The 21218-nt window shown below is 38.5% G+C and overlaps 1 protein-coding gene across 1 annotated transcript in view; it reads right to left on the bottom strand.

The window, feature by feature from the left end:
* Positions 1-21218, bottom strand: part of cntfr (ciliary neurotrophic factor receptor) — a gene marked incomplete at its 3' end in the record, with an annotated part of 321955 nt that overhangs the window by 31757 nt on the left and 268980 nt on the right. Inside the window, 2 exon segments of the mRNA XM_036140103.1 lie at positions 4273-4439; positions 6581-6698. Of these exon segments, the coding sequence (XP_035995996.1) occupies positions 4273-4439; positions 6581-6698 (285 nt within the window).

Genomic DNA, 21218 nt, shown 5'->3' with positions numbered 1-21218 from the left:
AACCTGTGCTTCAGTGGATAAAGGATGAACCCTCTTGAAAGGCCTTCTCAGAGCTCTGACCTCCATTCTATTTAATTTTTGTGGAGTGGGTTTAAAAAGCCCAGTCTGTGCCAGGAACTCAACCAATGAGTGAGCTCTACCAATTTGGCCAAGACCAACAGGGACATGCCCAGCCAGAATTATGCCAGAGAGTTGTTAATGCCCGATGCACAAGGCCGTGATTTCTTGCAATTTTCTCCTGTTTTTGCTTTTCCATTCATGAACTCACATAGCTCCAGGCTTGTTTTGGACATTTGTTTTATCCTTTAATAAATTAAACATCTTTTCTGATATCAAAAGTTGTTTGATGAACATTTAAATGTGACAAAAAAGAAGAAGAAGCAGAATCAGAAAATAGAATTTGTAAGAGGGGAAATATTTTTTTCATGGCACAATTAAACTTTTTAAGCACTACTTAACCAATTATCTATTAATTAGACAAAAAAAATCTTCCGATGGATTTAGACATTGCGTTTGAATAGAGAGCACACAGGTCATGCACTCAAGGTGGGAAAGCATTAGTTACAGTGATTTGACGAATTAGGTGGCCTTTAATCCCAATGAATGACAACTGAGGTTCTGTCAGAGTTTACTGGAGTGCTCAAAGTAAAGCTTTTACCCCCAACTTTTCATTCCTTTAGATTAAAAATATGAGTTATTGATATGTCATTAAACACTTAAAGACTTTTTTATTATATGACCGGTCTGGAGCTTTCTTTACTGAATCGACACCAAGCACATGCATGGACACGCACTTCTCCTCTCGTCTAATTTTATCCAACTTTGGTTGGATGAACAGGGACTTAGGAGAAACATTCTCCTCCATCTCCGAATTCAGAAGCACACTGGGAAGCATAAAATTGTTTTATTTATTTAAGAGCTGGCTCGTTGTCCCTGAAAATGAATGCTAGAATTAAAATTGGAATAGCAAAGAAAGACTAACAAAGCAAGAACCAAGAACAGATGAGGTATAGAGAGGCAGCATTTCAGTTTCCTGCAAGAGAAAACTGCCATTTCATAAGATTCTTTTGACACATTTGCAAAATAGTTAGCTTGCGACTTAGAGTGAATTAAAATGGCCATGGACCTTTAACTTGCTGTTTCGTTTGTCAGTGTGAATATTTGCATTGTTGTATTAGGTAATATGAAAGAAGAGCAGTTATTGTAGAAAGTGCTATAGAGAGGGAGTCTTTTGAGATCACCCCGACCTCTAGCAATATTACTCAAGAACAGATTATATGGTTTTAGCCTTAACAACAATGTAAAAATGATTGCTGGCAGATAGACCAAAATGCTGTGGGTGAAATCTCCCAATTTCAGCTATCTCTGCATAATACACTTAAATCCTTTATTATTTCATCTTTCTTGCTTTTCTATGCCGTTTAAATCCATTGCTTTACGCACACAAGGTTCAACTCTCACCTGTCTATGCAGCTGCTGCTGTAACATATGCAATATACCAGGCTGCTTCAGAGTTTTTCTGGACAAGACAAAACTTTTGACTTGAGACATGCTGCATTTATGAACACATATTACCTACTGCTATGCTATAAATCATAAGTACTACACAAATATAATTGCAATGGCCCAATGATAATGTTCCTCTGATCCCATGCTGTGCAGATGCTGTCTTGGCTAATAATCACCTTTGGATGTTGAATGGATGGATGAACTGAAGCGCAAGGCAACTCGGTTTATTTCCTGATTCTTTTTTACTCTCAAAAGAGAATGCAGCTCCAACTTAAATTAATGGTTCAATTGGTAACAAGTAGCTGAATTAAGTGGACACAAACCTAGTTTATTCATGGTTTAACTTGAGAACTTATAAAATAAATTATGTTGGATCGACTTAATTCAATTACTTGTTACCCATTGAAGCAATTAATGGTCTGACAAACATTTAGTGGAGAAATGTAATAAAGGACAGAAGGACATCAAAAGGTAACTTCCCTAGACTGGGCATTTTAGACTTTAAAGAATTCATCCACCAACACATACAATATGTAATGTGGAGGCATCATAAGGTATATAGATACTTCATAAATGTAACAGCGTTAGCTTTTTCATAAAATGCATTTTATTTCTTTATGTTTGGACCCAGGTTTTCAGATATATCGAAATGTTCTAGTTACTGTAAGAAAACAAACACTGTATGATGCATTTTTGAAATATTTAATGTTTTTCTGGAACTTTTTCTTATCAGTTATTTCCAAATGTATCTTAAAAAGGTAAAAGGGAGAGAAAGGGTAATTGTTAAACTGTTTAGGTTGGCTAAGCAAAACTAGCAATTGTATTTCAGTAAATGCTGATACATTTAAGTTCAAAGTAATCATTTTATTTTCATTAATTTATTCTCGACCTTTGTTCATAAAAGTGAGTCCCACTGAGACACCAGGTCTAATTTCTAAGGCACACCAGAAGTTTTGAAATGGTCTTATCTGATTCCAAATCCAAATCTGACAGAAAATGGGGCTGGGGAATGGAAAGGTCAAGACAATCTAATATGTTTAAAGAAGTTTTGTGTAATCACGGACAAATGTTACCAAGTCAAGGTTTGGCATGCAAGGTTTAGCATGCTGAGAGCAGGTTGTTAAAATTGAATCAAATATGCTTCCATAAACATTTAATCTAAGGTTTATAAAACCGTACTGCACTTTTCTGCTTTAGGGAGTTGAGTGATAACCTGCTGATGTTTTTAGATCTCATTTATCCGGAAAAATGGACAATTCAAAAGGGTCGACAAAAAGCACAAAAGCACCACCTTGTTCTCCTTTTCATTGCAATGTACATGATTCGACTATCGATGAAGGACAGAGAAAACAAAGGAGAAAGACAAAGGGGGTGAAAAAAAAAGAGGAGAAATGAATGTGAAGTTACAACCAGTGCACACAAGAACGGCAGCGAAAGCAGACTGAATGAAAAAGAGCGACGGGGCATTCTGATATCTCCAAAGGGGATATTTCCCCAGCCAAGGCGCTAATCCGGCTACCATTAGCATTTTCATGAGTCCTGTGTCCGGGGGTCTGCAGACCATGTCACTCTACTTATTTGGTTACTTCTGTACACACTTACACACACACACACACACACACACACACAGAGCTACAACACACGTTCTGTTTCTAAATACTAAGCGATTCCAACCAACGCACTTCACACTCTCAGAAACTCTCAGGGCTCCGTTGATGTCTTCGTGCGTTTGTGCGTCATGCACGCCGACGCCACGCTGGAAGCGGTGCAACAGGGGCGAGGATAGGCCCCAGCACTTCTCCTTATCTTCCAAAGTTCCTCCCTTAAAACGAATGTCTCCGTTTCACTGCGTTTCCCATCAGAGCTGCTGATGAATTCTATTATTGCTGTTATTATGTTGTGTTCTGGACAAATTCTTCCCTTCAAACCTGCGCTTCCTTAAAGGAGACGTGCAAAATAATCCAAATCAAGAAACCAACATTTAGGTTTAAAAAGAAAATGCTGGCAGAGCAGCAGACTGCTGATTCAGTATCTATTGTAATGAAATCACATAACGGTAGCAGAAATGATTGGAATTGTGCTGTTTTATTGTCTGGTTTTGTCAGCAATCATAGGGGAGCACATCAGGTGATTGGCTCCTCAGCCGGAGAAATAATAAATAAATAAAAAATCAAGCATTCTCCTGAAGTTATGTGAAGTTATTTGCAGCGTGCATTTTCAATTCCCTTTGCCTTTCTGCCACTAACAATTGCTGTATGTGCAACAAAACTCCAAAGGGAACCAGAAGTGTCAGAAAATCAGTTATCTGTGGTCAAACGACTGCATTATTATTTCTCGAGCATTGGCATCCTCAAAGGGTCGCTTTGACATTCTTTTTTTTTTTTTTTCTTTTATTCATTTGCCAAAAACCTGTCAGCTACGGAACAAAGATGCTGGAATCCATCCCTGAACTAAGCTCTTGCTAAACTTTAATAAACGACAAACATGCTCTGCAGACGGGAGGAGTGATTTGAAAAATGTCAGAGTGTTTCCTTTAAACCCCTTAAGCTCAGGACCTAAATTAAAACACTCATTTTAAAACGGAACTTCATCAGAAAATATGATTCGCAGGCCCTGCAGTGAGGGGCAGCCGGTGTTGTGATTAATTTACTGCCAAGCTTGTGCTTTAGTCACCTTTAGACACAACGGGCTAACAGGTAGGAGAAAGGTCTAGTGGCGTGGCACTTGTGCAAAATGAGAAATGGGAGAAAACATCCATCTTACCTATACTGGACTCTTCAAAGGATAGCGTAACGTAGGCTTTCCCTAAGGCGTTGACTGCTGTCACGTTAACTTTGTATGGAATGATGGAGAAGACCTCCGGGAACTGTACATGGCAGCGATTCTTGTGGACCGGATCCTTCTGCACTTCCAGTGAGCGCTGGTTGTGCCTGAGGAGGGAAATAAAATAAGGTTAGGGGGAGACGGAGACGGGAGGTGAAGGTTTCATGCGAATGGAAGTGCTTGTAAACTTCAGGTTTTCGGCATATCCTTTAAAGCTAGGATTTGATTTAATTTAAATGTAACTGGTAATAGCATCTTGTTTTAGACACAACTGATTTACAGAGGCTTGCTGAGAGATCTGCATAGCTCTGCAAACGTACCCATTTTCAGTTTTACCTAAAACCTACACAAAAATCCCTTTTTTTTTCCAATCCCTACCCTCTCCCAGGCTTTGTTAACAAAATTAAAAAAAGAATAACACTTTTTGGTGTGGAAATTGCAGTTCTAATCTGCAGTTGCATAAGGCCCCAAACAAGCCTACTTTCAGCTGATCCTTTTAAAATAAAAAAAAATAAAAAAGTCAGATTTTGAATGTGGGAATGATGTTGCACGTAATTTATTTGCTAACCATTGAGGTGCTTCATATTTGTATCACCATAAACAAATAATAATTAACTTTTTCGCTATATTCTGTGTTCAAACAGTAAGGGAACATGTTAAATGTGACCAATAGGTTTTCTATAGTCCTCCGATTGCCTCTGACCCATGGAAATAAAGAGCTTCAGAACTGTTAATAAATAGTGTACACCTGCAACTTTCACCATGTTGAATATATGTAGAGTGAAAGCTGGCTAATAGGAGCCCAAGCTTTAGTACCCAGACTTGTTTTACATATTCTCATCAGTTACCCCATTTAGGCCTGTTGACTCAAACCAAAATAACGAATCTCCTGCTGGTAGATGCTGTATGTATTCGAATCATTTAATCACATCTCCTTACTCCTCCTTACTTCTCCTTCTCCAGACAGACTGAGAGGAGAATACAGAAAATCACTTTAAATGATTTTAATACAGTGGTTGAAGTGGGTAGGAAATAATGCATGGCCAATCGGAAATGTCTCGTATGCAAAAAAGTAAGGCACAAGTCAGGCTCCAAATCACCAAAACTGCAAATGTATGAAATAAAGTGGTGACATTACCGATTATTCATTGCAACTACTTCAATCAAACTAATCACTAACATAAGGTGCCCCATAATCATTTAGTTGTTAAAAACTAATAGGAAACCACTGTTTTATGGCTACTGCTCTCTTGTACTCACAACATGATGTCCCTTCTGGTCCTCATACAAAAATGCAGGAAAAATAGAAAATTTATAAAACTGCTGTCAATTCTAGTTCTTAAAGAGAAATCAAAATCAGCTAAAATAAATATTGGGCGATCAAAGCTTTGGCAAAAACAAAACAAAACCAGCAGGATCGGAAATTAGCCACAAATCTCTGACCGTTGCATCTCTACTTTGTACTTTTTACTCCTAATGAACTTTCTTATTTACTGCTCTGCGTATGCATCTTCACTTTGACATTAGCCTGCGGGCTGAAGCCTATTAAAACTCCCACACGTTTGAAGTAAGCAGATCTACATTCCATCAAGATCACTGAGTCAACAGTGAATCATAATGGAACACTTCATTTACTGCAGATAAAAGCCAGATGCCAGCGCCTAGCATCGGAGTTACGAGTGACAGTAAAAGTCCTGTTTTAGATTACAAACAGCCAGCTTGGAAGAATGTAGAGTGGAGAAGGCATCACCTTACTGGTTGTATGCCTCTCTGCTGGACTCAAAAGCCACTTAGTTTTACTCTCACTTTTACTGCTGATGTGTTTTTTTTTTTTGTTGTTGTTGTTTTTTTATTTACCAGTGTCTCTTGTCCTAATTAAAATTTTATCATAAATATGCTGTTGTGGTATTTATGAAGCCAGAATCCAGTTGCGGCTCTATAATCCGTGATCCTAGACACAAAACTTAATTAACTTTTGGGGTATTAAGGGGTTACTTTGCTGCATTCCATTGTATGCAGGGAGAAGCATCATCCTTTTAATTTCAAAGATACTTCTGAACCACTATGATTTAGCTGAAAGTCCTCAGTGGGAGTACTTAATGGCGAAATATGTAGAAAGCAACTAGAATTTTCTATCTGCTGTCTGGTTATGGAGGATAAAGGGATATTTTATTTGCTACTCCTTCCCAAAGAATGTCAAAATGGCACAATACAAATGTGTAAATAGCAGAAAACTAGTCGGACTTACTGCACGTCCACTTCAAAGGTGGTGGGTATGTATGTAGGAGAGACCAGGTGCCAGTTGCAGTAGAAGCCTTTAGGGTAGGTGTTGGAGCGACAGGTGACTTTGGGCTCCTGAGGGGGAACTGCAAAGAGCAGGAGAAGAGGAACACAGAGAGAGAGAGAGAGCGTTAACTGCTGGGGACAACACATTTTGGAGAAACATGGAGAGTTTAAGGCATGCGAGGGAAAGAAACACTGCGGAAAAAGAGATCAAATCCAAAACACATTAATCAAATACAAAGCAGCTATGGGTAATTAAACATTACTTTATTGCATAATTCATTCTTGATCTAATATTTTATTAAAAATGCCACGGCTTCTCAGTTTGAATTAAGTCGTGTCTTTGGTATGTTTTATTAGAGGCGCTTTCAGTTTATTTAGCTGTGAATGCCGGCACATTTTCTTGTAGTATGCATTAATGTTTTATATCAAATCAATTAAATTTTGATGAGGACGGGGATGAAAGAAAGGAAAAGCTTAATACCACGCCTAATTATAGTTTATATGTACAGTCTCAAATCCTTTTACAATTCCATATACTTTCCATAAACCTCAAGCTGAGACATTTAAATTGTTTTGAGAAAAGCCTTCTGCAACTGAGGTGTCATCATGTGTGAGTGTGTTGAAATTATTCAATTATGTCTTCCTAAAGCAGTCTCTATAATGCTTTTTCACCAAGATAAAAACTTTATAACATGGGTTTAAATTATCTTTGCAATAACTTTCATAATAAAGTAGTGGACGTTTTGTGAAGTGGTGCAACCAGCTTATAAAAATGAGTCAAATGTGTTATTAATTTGAAAACAAAGCATAATCTTAGAGGGTAATTTTGAGTAAATAGGGAAAGAAGGGTACAAGCATGTGGAAAAAGAAGGGGAATCAAAACTGATAAAATGACTAAACGATTAAAGGAACTGAGTTTTAACAGAATTATATGGAATAAAATGCTTTTATTCATGTTAATTGTTAATACAGCTCTTCATCCTGATGTGCAGTTACCACTAGATGAACCAATGGCACCCACAATATTTTAATGAATCCTCAATGCCGGGAGAAAAGAAAAAATGATGAGCGTAATGAAGAGAGGCTAGGTCAGTCGGTAACGCTGGTAATATTTACAGCGACATTATTGCTCCGCGTGTTCTGTGTGTGACACAAGCAAATGTACGCGGCTTCATATGTTTTGGTTTGTGTAATGAAGAGCTTCAGAACATCCGCTACATTTGTCTAACTTGCATTTCTTGTAATTCTTTTTCGGAAAGTTGTAGGCCCTGATTTGTTTAGCATCATCCATGTGCATTTCTATCGCGTAATGATGTACGAGTTAAAGGCTCCTTTCCTCCCCAAGATAGTGTTCTTACTGTTGACCTCATGAACAGTGAAGGAACAGGAGCTAGAGACCATAATTAAAATATTTCGAACAGAGCCATTGTGTATTCGCTCGCGATACAAACTCACAGAAAATAAACCAATTTCAAAGGCTCAACCCCACTAAAATTACAAGTATTTTTTTCTTCATCAAAAATTCAATTCCACTTTTAATTCCTTTTACAATCTCAAAGAAGCAAACACATACTGACAAAAATATTTGCTATCAACATAAGTGAAAAAGTAGGGGACATATTGAGCATGGTTTATTGTCTAATATTGTAGTTTACTGGAAATGTATTTCTTTAAATTAAGCAAAAACGCTGACATTTAAAAAGAAAACCTTATTCATAAGAATACAGGCTAACAGATATGTTGTCAGCACTGGCACTTCAGCAGAGTAGGACAACACAACTAATATTATAAGTGCCTTTGCAGAGATAAAACATATTTTTATTATTATTAAGGGGTTATTTATTTTAATTAATAAATAACCCCCTTCATGGCAACCATTTGTACCACTTAGTAGAGTAACCTTTTGCTGTTATGACCTTCTGCAAATGTTTTCCATAGCCAGAGACCAGCATCTGGCAGCGTTCCTTAGCCCACCTCTTTTTGTACAGAGGATTTTAACATTCTTGGTAATAATTCTTGGTAGATTTTGAGGTATCCTTGAGGTTATTGTCCAGTTGGAAGGTCCATTGATGTAAGCTGTAGCTTCATCACAGATGACATTCCATTTTCTCCCAGGATTTACTCATACTTGATTGAATCCATCTTACTGGTCAACGGCTAACGACCATGCTATATCTGTCACAGTCTGAAGGCTTTGCTTGCCAGAGAGAAATAGCTCAAATAAATTTGTTGTAAAAACTGTCAAAAATCATAGCTAAAATAAGTTAATAAATTCTCCTCTCATTTGATGTCAGGTAGCGTCCAGTAAAATGCTAACCAAATCAGTATAGTAATGTACTATACTGATTTGGTAATGTGGGTTTTTTTTCCTCAAGGGGCCACTAGTTCTTGGATTTTTTTAGCCTCTGACAACTGTTCAAAATTCATAAATCAGTGTTTCCTTTGTCTAAATTTGCAAATCAAATGTTGCACAATCATCACTGCTTTGTCCATTAGTGCCCCTAATAAATTAACTCAGTCAAGTAACAGAAACTGTGCTTGATCTTGCTGTTTGTGGCGTTTACTGAAAACAGCCCCTTCAAGCTACACTTGGTCAAACACACACTTACAGGCACACATCCACATGTAAAAGCTTTGCTTAATTGGCTGCTATGGGGTCATTTCACTGTCGCACACAATCAACTGTGTTTTAGCGGTCACCACAGCAACTAATTACCCTGTCAATAATAGATAATAATGGATACTAGGGACGGTATCCAATCACACTCAATTAATCACAGAGACTAATTGGGGCCATCTCAATCAATTGGCTTTTCATCTGAGAGCTTCAGTCAAAGTCACACTAAAGCACACTGTCCCACACAGCCATATCACTGCAGACAATTACTGTCAGGGCATACCGACACACATGCGCTGCTCCTTCAGGCTCTATAATCAGTCAAACCAGCTTATCATTAGAGAGAGAAAAAAAAACGTGAAATGGTTAAGAAATTATTAACAGCAATGAGGTCAAGAAAACCTGAAAGAAAAAGATGGGCGTAAACGAGTTTGTTGTGGTTTTCTTGCACTTAAAGGGCAAGTGAAAGGGCAGGTGGGGCGACAGTGGCGCAGGAGTTAGGGAGTTTGTCCTGCAATTGACAGGTTGCCGGTTTGAGCCCCCGCTTCAACTGTCTCAGTCCTTGGGCATGGCACTTCACCCGAATTGCCTGTTGACTGACTGACTGTAGTGTGAAGCGCTTTGGGGTCGGCAAACTTGATAAAGCGCTATACAAGTACAAGCTATTTACTGTTTACCATAAAACAGAGAAGAATTAAATTATTTTCTAGCTAGTATTAGCACTGCAGCTATTCACCAGAAGAAATTAGAGAAGTAGTACTTTAAAATTTCTATGAATCATGGCAGCCAGAGGTGGGCAATCTGGCTTTAGGAAATTAAAAAAAATGCTTCATGCTGTTCACTCAATTTTAGTCACTGTCTATGAAGTGGAGATGGAAAAGCAAATGGTTGGAAAAGTTCTCAGGACAGGCCTTTTACTTTCTGAACCTGGTTTCACCACATCTGATGACAGCATAGGATTCTCCTGCCAGGGTTTTCTATAATACCAAGTCTGTAAAAAGTCAAGTAGACCAGACCAGAGAGAATTGGTGAAGCATCAAGGCATGAAAAGTTATGCACTCTTGTGCCAGCCTGTCTTTGTATTTAATTGGGTATACCTGTTTAATAGTTAAACACAAAATAAATTTGAATCGACATGCCTTGTTGATGCCAAAGGTCAGAGGAGAATGAGCACACTGCATTTGATGATAAAAGGGTAATGCTCGAAAATCCACTCGGAACAACCAAGAACGCCATCTCTGATGCTCAGATAAGAGCAAAAAGCTAAGGCCCCAGATGACACAGGTTCCAACAAAGCTGGAAAATCACTGACTAGAATAAAACAGTGTCTGATAAGGTGAAGTTGGATTCCAGTTTCGACGTTCAGATGGCACGGTCAAAATTTGGCGCAACAACATGAAAACATTGATCAATCTGGCCTTGTTTCAACAGTCATACCGGTAGTAATGGTCCTATGGCTTCAGGGATATTTTCTTGGCACACATTGAGCCCTTTAGTGCAAATTGAACATCATTTAAACCAATCAGCCTCCATGAGTGTTATTGCTTGCCATCCCTTCATTACCACAGTGCTACCATCTTGTGATGGCTACTTCCATCAAAATAATGCATCATAGAACATGGAAGCAGATGCTTCAGTTGGATCTGCAACTGAAGCATCTGCAGAGACTGTATGATGCCATCATTGACCAGAATCTCTGAGAAATGTTTACAAAACCTTGTTCAAAAGGGCATTTAACTGAGCCGTAGCAAATTATCTAATAAAGTAGGCAATGAGTGTTATGGCAAATGCTAATATTCTTGGACTTTTTGAGCTACTTTCTAACATAAAATGGTTGTCTGTAAAAGTACTTCGATCCAATGCTAGGAAAGCAAAATAAGGGAATTTAAAATAAAAGGAGAACAAAAAAAATTGAGGGTTGAGACATGAGAGCGAAATAAAAGTTGAGGGAAAAACAGACGTGAAATCAGTATATATGAGAAGATGAAAGGAAACTTTGAAGAGGGGCCGAGCCAAAAAACATTCTCTCCAGATAGGACAAATGTGCTTTTAAAAGTTTTCAGACGCAACACAAACGCATGCATGTGCACAAAACACCTGCCGCGCACATGCTTCAGTTACTTGAAAATATCAAAAGGTGTCCACATATTCAGGGAAAATAGATATAAAACAGAGAGGTGGGAACAACAAGGGAAAACGCACCTGTTGGGGGGGATAAAAAACAAAAGAACAAAGACAACATGAATATTAAAGCCCATGAAACAATAATTTGAATTAAAATTACATTGTGCGGGATTCGCCCTCTTTTTGTGGACTGCACTGACATATTACCTGAATCAATGGCACACAGGACACCGCTCATGAATAAATGTTATTTGCATTAGCCCACTTTCATCATCTGGTTTGAATTGCTGTATCAAATGGGATTGTGAAGATGTTTTTTATTAGCCTATACTTGCACGTGTGCACAAGGGCACACGCACAAGTGGCTGGTCAGGTTACTTTTAAGTGGTAATAGGTTACAGACTGTGGCTCATAAATGATAATGAGCCTTAAAAAGATGTGGGAAGGTAGTTGGAACACATGCATACAAATCTGTCCACATCTTACATAAATTGGTAGCTTTGTCAATTTGCATTAACAATTCTCTCTGTTCTTGATTCAAGAATGGACTTTAACCCCACGTCGAAGCCAAGAAACGAACACCTGAATTTTTGTTATAAACTTTAAATAGTGCACATTTCTTTTGGAAATTATCACAAAGTCTAATGAGAGAAAATTATATGTAGTGAAGATGACATCAGCTGAAGGATTTCGTTGACAGCACTTTACAGGAATGTTGGCTTTCCAATTTTCCTGTTCCTGAGGCTCAAACTATGGAGGATTTTGAAAAGGGAGACTATAACCACGTGATATGGACTACATCCCACTAATAAAGTACTCCTGATTCTTGATTTGTGGCTTCCAAGAAGCCAGACTTTGTTGTAATCTTTGGCAATTGCCTTGAACAAATGTTCTGCAGGGTTTTTAAAAATAGTTTAAAATAATGTCAACTATTAATGCCACAACTTTGGTTTTTATCATTGACTTTAGAAGACTTTTATGCATAATTAATTCAAAGGTCAGACTTAATAAAAATAAAATTCCTCTGAAATTGCAAATTAAACCTCTTTAAAAGTCACAAAGAAACAAGTTAAAGGCCGTTTAAAGAAATGCTTGTATTATCAAGACATCAAACGGGACTGAAAGCAGAGATATGATCTTGTCTCTCTAAATGTGTTGCTGTGCCAGTTCCTTGCAAATGAATTCACACCCCCTTTGAACTTGTTTACCTATATTTTATTGCAATTTTGCCCAAGGTTGTGCATACTTGTAAAGTGAAAAGAAAGTGATGCAGGATTTTCTTTTTTTATTGCAAATTAAGATCTAAAACCTGTGATGTACATTTTAATTTTGAGGTATCTGGGGCTGAGTACATGGGGGGCTGAGTACAAATACATACCACTTCTGAGATTTTTATTTGTAGCTAAATTCAATTGAAAAAAAAAATCCCACTAAAATACATTTCAGTTTGTGATACAAGGGGAAAAAGATCAAGGACTATGAATACCTTTGCAAGCCATTGTATATTCTGTTTTAAATGAGAGACACAATTTTTGTCAAATCCTCTCCTCCCTAATTGAGCATACATTTAAAATAAGCAGACATGTTGAACATATTATAAGGAACAGGGAACAACGTTTGCCAGAGCCGGAAAATAATACAGACGTTCTCGTACGCGGCTTACATTGCATGATCAAAGTCAGGCTGTAATTTACCTCAGAGGAATGTATTCTTTCCTCCCCCCTCAAAATAATAACATCAGCCAACAGCTTCTTATCATTCTCTCTCTCAGACTGAACTTTCTCTTGCTCTCTGTCACTAATCCAAACCTGTCACACAAAAATCCCGGATCCCGGCGCAAAGGATTCTCGTAGCACAGAAGGGGCACATACAAACATACACACAAGCCAAGAAATGTGATGAGAGACAACGGCATCAAGTAACCTGGTTGCTAGGCTGCAGACAGTGTAGTAATTGCTATTTAGTTGTGTTGGTAGCCTCCCTGTTGCTTTGGGTTTTGTGTGTGTGTGTGTGTGTGTGTGTGTGTGTGCGTGTGTGCATGCACATTAATTTCTGTCTAACACTGAGTGTTTGTTAGCTGTGAATGTGACTGACATTGCAGCAAAGACAAATTCATTCTCCTTCCTTGTTGAAAGTTCTTTTTGCCGACCTACTTTCTACCAACCATAAGGTTTATTGCATCAACAAAATTGGAGAATGACAACTTTCCCGTCCTAATATGATCATACGTGTCACTTATGTTTCCTTTAGCTAATCTTTGTATATATAATTATTTATATATATCTATTTTTTTTTTTTTTTTTGCTCTGTCGAATCACTAACTTTGACTAACACGGTTAAGAGTGAGATTAAAAGCCAGGGCTCTTTCTAACCACAAATGTTTTCACCTATCCATCCATTCGTCTATCGCGTGCACCTTTTAACGTTTGACTTGAGGCTTTGTTCTTCTGAAAAATTACGCTGGGATGAACTGGATCCTCCTGGGAGTCTGTACTGCATAACTCATTTAGGCGTACAGCTCTAGTCCCTGCTTGGCATGCCAATACCAGACATTCTGCATTTTAGATTAGCTTAGGTGCATGTCATGGGGGGAAGAGGAATGTAAATAAAATTGTAGCGCAAAGTCATAAAGACACTATGGTGCCTTTTTGTCCAGACCAGCTGCCATGGTTAAAGCTAATGTAATTGTAGTATAATATCTTTATGTGGCACCCCAAAGCTATGTAGACATGCTGTGAGATCATCTATCTTATGCAAACCCTGTGTAAGTTCTTGTGTAAGTGGAACATCAAGACTGATAACACTATATATGTAATTGAAAGTTTTCCTTTTAATTCCATTTGCAGTTGTGATACATAAAAAAAAAAAAAAAACATCGGGCCATGTACACACACGGACAGTTAGCAAAACACATTTTCTTCCTGCATTTTTTCCACTGCTGAACCACAGGAAGAAGCTAATTTGTTTACTAAAAACTATTAAACAGTGGCAACTTACTCCAGTTTCCTCTGTATCTTATAACTTTAATTTTATAAAGCAAATTTGAAAAAAAAAATGTTAGACTTATGTTCTAAATATGGAACTTGTATTACATAAAACTTCTTTAAAAGTTTTTTTCAATGTAATTCTTTTATTTTTTTTTAATAAATACGTATGTGCTGTGTTTTCACAAAAAAAGAAGACAAGGTTCAATATTGTTGTTAGAACATTAATATGAAAAAACAAAGCAAAAGTATCTACACTTTTGTATTTATCTGAAGTTGGGTCATTGGTGAATAAAATAGAGACAATTGGAGACACCAACCATCCATCCATCCATCCATCCATCCATCCATCCATCCAATCCATCCAGCCTTCCATCCATCCATCCTTCCATCCATCCTTCCATCCATCCATCCTTCCATCCATCCATCCATCCTTCCATCCATCCATCCATCCATCCATCCATCCATCCATCCATCCATCCATCCATCCATCCATCCGTCCGTTCATCCATCCATCCGTCCATCCATCTAAAACTGGGTCTTAGGAGTAGTTAGTAGTAGGTCAAGGGGAGAAACTCAGACAGTGAAGCACAACGACGCTCTCCAGCTTATTGCGAGGGACCCAAAGGCATTCCAAGTGTTGAAGGGATGTATATTCCATCAACTGAATTCTGACTTCCCCAGGGATTTCCTCCCAGTGGACATGCCGGAGAAGCTTCAAATGGAAACACGGCGGATACATCCTGATCAGATGCCCTAACTGTCTTAACTAGGAGGAGCAGCAGCTCCACTTTTCCCCTGATAGTGCAGCTCCTATCGCCATACTCAGGACAGAGTCTAGTCACCCTGAGGAGGAAGCTCAAGTCAGCCGTTTTCATCTGGGAACTGTGCTCTTTTGGTCATGATCCATATCTTTTGACTTTAGGTGAAGGTTTGAACATAGAGAGACCGGTACATTAATAGCTTTGCATTGTGGGGTGGCTCTTTCTTCTCTACAGACAGCATCCACCTCTGGCCCAGGCCGTCCATTTTCGTGGATTGCCTCCCAAACCAAAAGGCGAAATCCACCTTTCTCCAGGTTAAGCATCGCGGCGTCAGAGTTGCAGTAACTGACTCTCACGACAGCCGCTTCACACTCTGTGGCGCAAACTTGCTGTGCACGCTGAAGGTCATGGCCTAAAGAAGCCGACAGAACCAGATCATCTGCAAAAAGCAAAGAGGCTGAGCTTCCCAAACAACACATCCTCCTCTCCACAACTTCTCCTTGACATCCTCTCCATAAACACCTGGAACAGGATCGGGGACAAGGGCTGCCCAGTCCAGTCTGCACTGGAAAGACGTTTGACTTAGTGCTGAGAACTCCCGCAGTACAAGCCACAGCCGTATGCTCACGAGGATACGCTCCTAAGCCTCCAGATCCGCAGAACACATGCAGAACAGAGAAGAAAACCCCCCATAGCCATTGTGCGAAAGGGGAAAAGATCTGGTCCACATTGCCAGGGTCGACCCAATTTTTTTAGGAAATTACACCGGAGAGCATGTTTTAACTATCAAGGGATCACCCTTCTCAGCTTCTCTAGAGGGACTACTTTAGAACCTTCTTTACTCGTGTGCACTCGAAAGAAGGCTGCAACATCTGCTTTGATGTAATGTTTGATGAGGTTATTTTTCTTTGAATAACATAATATCTAATAAATATATTGCATCTTAAAATGTACTCTTTTTGTATGTTCCCATTAACTGTGTATTCTGCAGTTTTTCTTCTGCTTTACTATGGGAAGTAATCTCTGCTCAGCGCTATTGTTCAGCTGTGTGTCCTCCCTGAACAGAGTAATTCACTTTTGCTGTCATTAACATTGTGCGCTCTCTGTTTCTCTTTGACATAGAAAATGCTGCTGGAATACGGCTCATGTCTTTGGCCGTACCTATTTCCTGGCCTCTGCTGCCATTAACCATGTCTCCTTTCATTCTTTCTTTCTTTTTTTTTCTCCTTTCTGTGCCGATCTTTGAATTGAGCAGCGGAACTTGGCCCAGTGTGAGTGTAGATCACATTTCTCGTGAAGCCTTTTGGTTGTGCTTCCCATTTCCCAGTGGGATATTCCATAACTTTTAATTCAACGTCAATGGATAAGGTTAAGTATCAGCATATAGGCAAAGGGGTGACTCTAAAAAAAAAAAAAAAAAAAAAAAAAGAATTTGGCAAAAGCAATCTAAATTCTTCGTTTTATTGCCTCTTTTCTCTGTCGCCTTCTTTACCTTTATCGTTTTCCCAGCCTCCCGTCTAATCTCGCAGCCACTGTTCTTTAAAATGAGGGAGTGAATGACGGATAATATGGGGGTGGGAGGCAGCAACACGCGCGTACACACACACACTCACACGCACACACACACACCGCACAAACCAGCGGTGCCCTGGCATTCCAAGAATGTCTCTAAGCCAATTGGAAACAGCCGAGTGTGAGATGAATGAATGAAAGGAGGGCGGAATACCTTATGAGAGCATCAGGAGCTGATAAGTGAGAGGTAAGAAGAGACAGACAGAACAAAATGCTTATGCGAAGATGTCAGAGAAGGTCAACTATCTGTTAGCTTTGCTCTGTCTTCAAAGTTCACCTGTTTAATAATTTGGCCCTGTTCCCTTATCTTTAATTATCTCCGTGCAAACACAGAACTAATTATCTAACCAAGATCCAAGCAGTAACGGACCAGAATGATTATTTAAAGCGATTTAAGAATACGTGACAGGACGTGGATGTTGAAAGGTTTGCGCTGACCTCTGCCGCTCTGAAGGAAGGTGAACATTAAACTTTGATGCTTAGATTACTCTGATGGCCCATCTCTCAGTCCCCTTTTATGAAGACATGTCGTCTTAATCAGCTGAGGCTGTAAATCTTGCTGAAAGCTCTAGACTAGCTGCATTTAGTAGACAATAATGCAACATTTCAAATCAGCTTCACACTTAGAAACAAGGAAACTAATTTTCAGCTTTTTCCTGCAGCATGAAACATGTCTGATACAAAAAAAAAGGTCAAGAGATGATCGGATTGTTTCCATCACTTCAGGATTACGCAAATAGCCAAGAAGACTAATCCAAAGAAATCAACTCTGACTCCTTAGAGATCAAAACAATGAAACAAAAGATGTATCCAAAAACAACATGAACAGAAATAATTAAGCACTGTGATTTTTAACTGGATAATTATATCCATTATTCTACTAAAATAATCTGGTTCTGCCAATGTAAACATAATAGTGCTTTCCACCAATTTTTTGCTTCCCATTTTACTTGTTGTAGCACTCCAGGGACCACCAGTGGGTTCCGCATGCAGGTGGATTGTGCATGGAAAAAGATGACCAAAAACACATACTGCAGGCAAAATGTCTACGCCAAATCATTTACAGCCCTAAAAATATTTTCACAAATGTCTATCCTCTGTCCTTTGTGTGTGCTTAAATTGCCCCAGACATTTGCAGAGACTAACCACACTGAATCCAGAGGCTTTAAAGAGGCCTACAATTCCTTTCATGATGATAAAAAAAAAATAAAAAATCCTGCTTCATTATTATGTATCTTGTCAGAGTTGAATAAACTACCAGCAGAAAAGGTTGGGGAATGGCACAGAGGTTCTTCTGGGTATTTATTTTCATTTAAAACCACTCTAACTCTATTTTCTTTTACGTTTTAAAAGAAACCTATCACAGCAGGTGATTCAGGGCAAACAGACCCACACACACACACACACACACACACACACACACACAGAACGACAAATCAGGACCAAAACAGCCGGGTTCTATAAAGGCGGGCTGAAATCAGGTATAAATGCTGTTTTGTTGCTTAAAAAGGCAACTAAACACTGTCAGCTGTTCAGTGAGTTTGTGCTGTTATGTCAGAATAGGCTGCAAATTTATGTGTATTTTAAAGACATGCAATTCCCTCAGTGTAGTTTCCCGAAATGTTGGAATTTCCCTAAATCCCCATATGTAGCGTAGCTCATACAGCAAGCTGTGTTGTGGCAGTAGATCTACTGAATGAATCAGATTACAGGAATTTGAAATAAAACAATATTCTTTGTTTATTTATTTTTTCTTCTTGCTTTTTTTCTTTTGTGTAGTCTCGTATGTCTGGTCAATACCTTCACTTTCCAGTTGTTGCTGGTGGCTGCAGCAAAATATTCATCTTTCCTGAGGGAAAAGACTAAAGCAAAGAAACTTTAAACTGAATTCTAAGATTTAGTTTGTATTCAGAAAAAGGACACGTACCATTCATTTTGTGTTGCACTCTTGAATTGAATAATGTCAGTACCCGAAATTAACCTGCTATACAACTTCTATATCCATCCATCCATCCATCCAGATGGAAAAAAAAATCCCAACTTGAAGAACATGACTACATTGGACTGATGGTGAATAAAACACTTATGGAAAATTGCAGGCAAAGAGAATGGATAGAGGAGGCGCTATCTGAGGTGGAGATAATGAAAGGGCCCCATTGAATTCAGAAATTGCCATTCAATCACTCAGAGCGCTGTCGGCGCTGCTAAGCGGCGCCAAGAGTTTTACTGCAGAAAACTGAAATTCAAACATGCTAAAGCCGTTGAGTTGAGATCTATCTTGTCTAGGTAAGAGTTACAGCTGTGTGTCACGGTGGCAATGATCGCCTGGGGGGACTCTGTCATGGCTCCGCGACAGTCGCCTCTAAGCTGAACTGTCCAAGGTGGCGTGATGAGTGACAGGCAGGGATTGACCAGTCAGAGGTGTCAATCTGCCACACGCGCAAACGACTAACCGCCTCTCACAGAAAGTGAGAGATGATGGAAGGCAGGTATCGCGCGGATTCTTGGCAAGTGAATCGGACCAGCCGACTCTTTTAAATTCAGCTGTCAGATTCAACGCTACAGACGAAGAGACAGACAAAGAGAAATAATAATAAAAAAGCTGTCTCTTCAGTAAAGCTCAGAGACATTGCTTTTAAATTATCATGAAGGTGTGTGGAGTAGTGCTTTTTAGATGCATAAAATTCTCTTTACAGGAACTATTATGTGTGTCGCTAAACTGCAGAGACTCGGGAATATGACTTGTTTACAATGAAACTGAGAAAAGTGGCCTATAAGCAGTTGCTCGCTCAGGGAATGCCAAAGGGTGAAAAAAAAGGGTGGTTGCAGCAAAGCACATACAAGTGTTGACACATTGCTAGGACTACTGGTGAAGAAGTAGAATCAGGCTTAAAATAAAATATTTTTTAATCTTTTATCCCACTTGTACAAAGTGACATTGACTTGTTAAATACTTCTCCTACCTACTGTAAATGAAAAACAATGTCTTTCAATCAAGAAGTTTCTTTCCAACAGGAAATGGGAGCAGAATCTCTCAAAAGCTAAAAGTATTTGTGAAGCCAATTTCAAAGAAAATATTTATCTTTTTATTTATATCTTTTAAATGGCATGTACAAAACAATGAATAAGCTTCTCAAAAATCAATGGAACAATATTAATAATTGCACTATGCTACCACTGGTATATTTAGTGATAAGTTCCAAGCTTTGGATATTGGAACGCTTCAGTGCCAATAACCTAATTTTTTTAGCTCCCTTATCAGATTCTTTATCAGATTCAAGTTGGGACTCCGACTGGGTCATTACAAAATGTTAATAATACTTCCACTCAGAAGAAATATGTAACTGCATTCAAACCTGAATGTGCCAGGCTCATGAACAATGTAAATGTAAATGTACAATTTCAAACTGACAGTTTTCTCCATTGAGGAGGCCAGCTGTGCCAATGTATTATAACTATTGGCATTGTTCAGTCAAAACACAGTAATGAAAAAAATAAAATAAAATTAGAAAATCTATTTTAATAAAAATGAAATGAGTAACAATTGTTACTAAAACTGTTGTTTCTTGTCATAAGACCTTAATTTCTGCTGGATTTTGTATTACCTTTCAGTGTGAGAAACTGCAATTAAAGTTGAATTTATTTTAAGAATTTTTGCACGTTTACCAAAGGTACCAAATTTCCAAGTCCTCACATACTGTATAAGCGTAACACTAATTTATGCATCATACCAACTCAGTGTGACCGTAATTCTTTATAATAATGTCAATATATTTAATCAATGTGTTTACAAAAACAATTAAGACTATTCAGTGTCAGTTGTGTCCTTGTCTCAGCCGCTGTGCACAGCCCAACTTAACCTGGTGTGGATCCTGTCAGACTAGCTGCAGGATCTCAGCACCCTGGCAACATCAGCGAGTGTACGAGTAACTCCAGAAGAATAAAAAATCCCAGGGAAGACGTGTAACTTTGCAATAAAATAGATCTCTTTGTTAGTTGGCTTACAATCCGTGCCAAGTCTTAAGAAAACTAGACTAGACTATCAAATCTGCAAAAAGACAACTTTCCAGACAATAATTGCTGATATGAACAATTATACAATTCAAACAATGTGCTGGTGTCTTTTCTTGAACATGCATCTGTTTCCACAGTCTGAATGTTTAAAAGACACTGCAGCAATTGAGAAAAAAAAAAAAAACTAAATTAATGCCAGTGGCGTTGTGTACTTTGTATTTCTTTTTTTTCCTTTTCATTACAAAAAAAAGATAATGCCCATCACTGCAAACCAAATGGGGGTTTGAAGTGCTTCCTGTTCAAGCTGTGAAAGTAAAGAAGCCAAGCAGACAATTGTTGAACTGCAGCCAATGAAGATAGGAATGACTTTTCCAAAGTCAAACAGAAAGCTTAAGCAAGGATATGGCTGCACAACTCTGACAAATCATAGTGAAAGGTTAGAAACTTTGGAGACCAGTTGAAAAAAAATACTGAAGGTATTCAACGCCGTTTATTTCAGAAAGATCTCATACACATAACATTCTG

Source organism: Fundulus heteroclitus, chromosome 8 (assembly GCF_011125445.2).
Source record: "Fundulus heteroclitus isolate FHET01 chromosome 8, MU-UCD_Fhet_4.1, whole genome shotgun sequence".
Taxonomy (NCBI): Eukaryota; Metazoa; Chordata; class Actinopteri; order Cyprinodontiformes; family Fundulidae; genus Fundulus; species Fundulus heteroclitus.
Note: the sequence above shows the minus strand (reverse complement) of the source record. Positions and strands in the feature narration are given on the sequence as shown.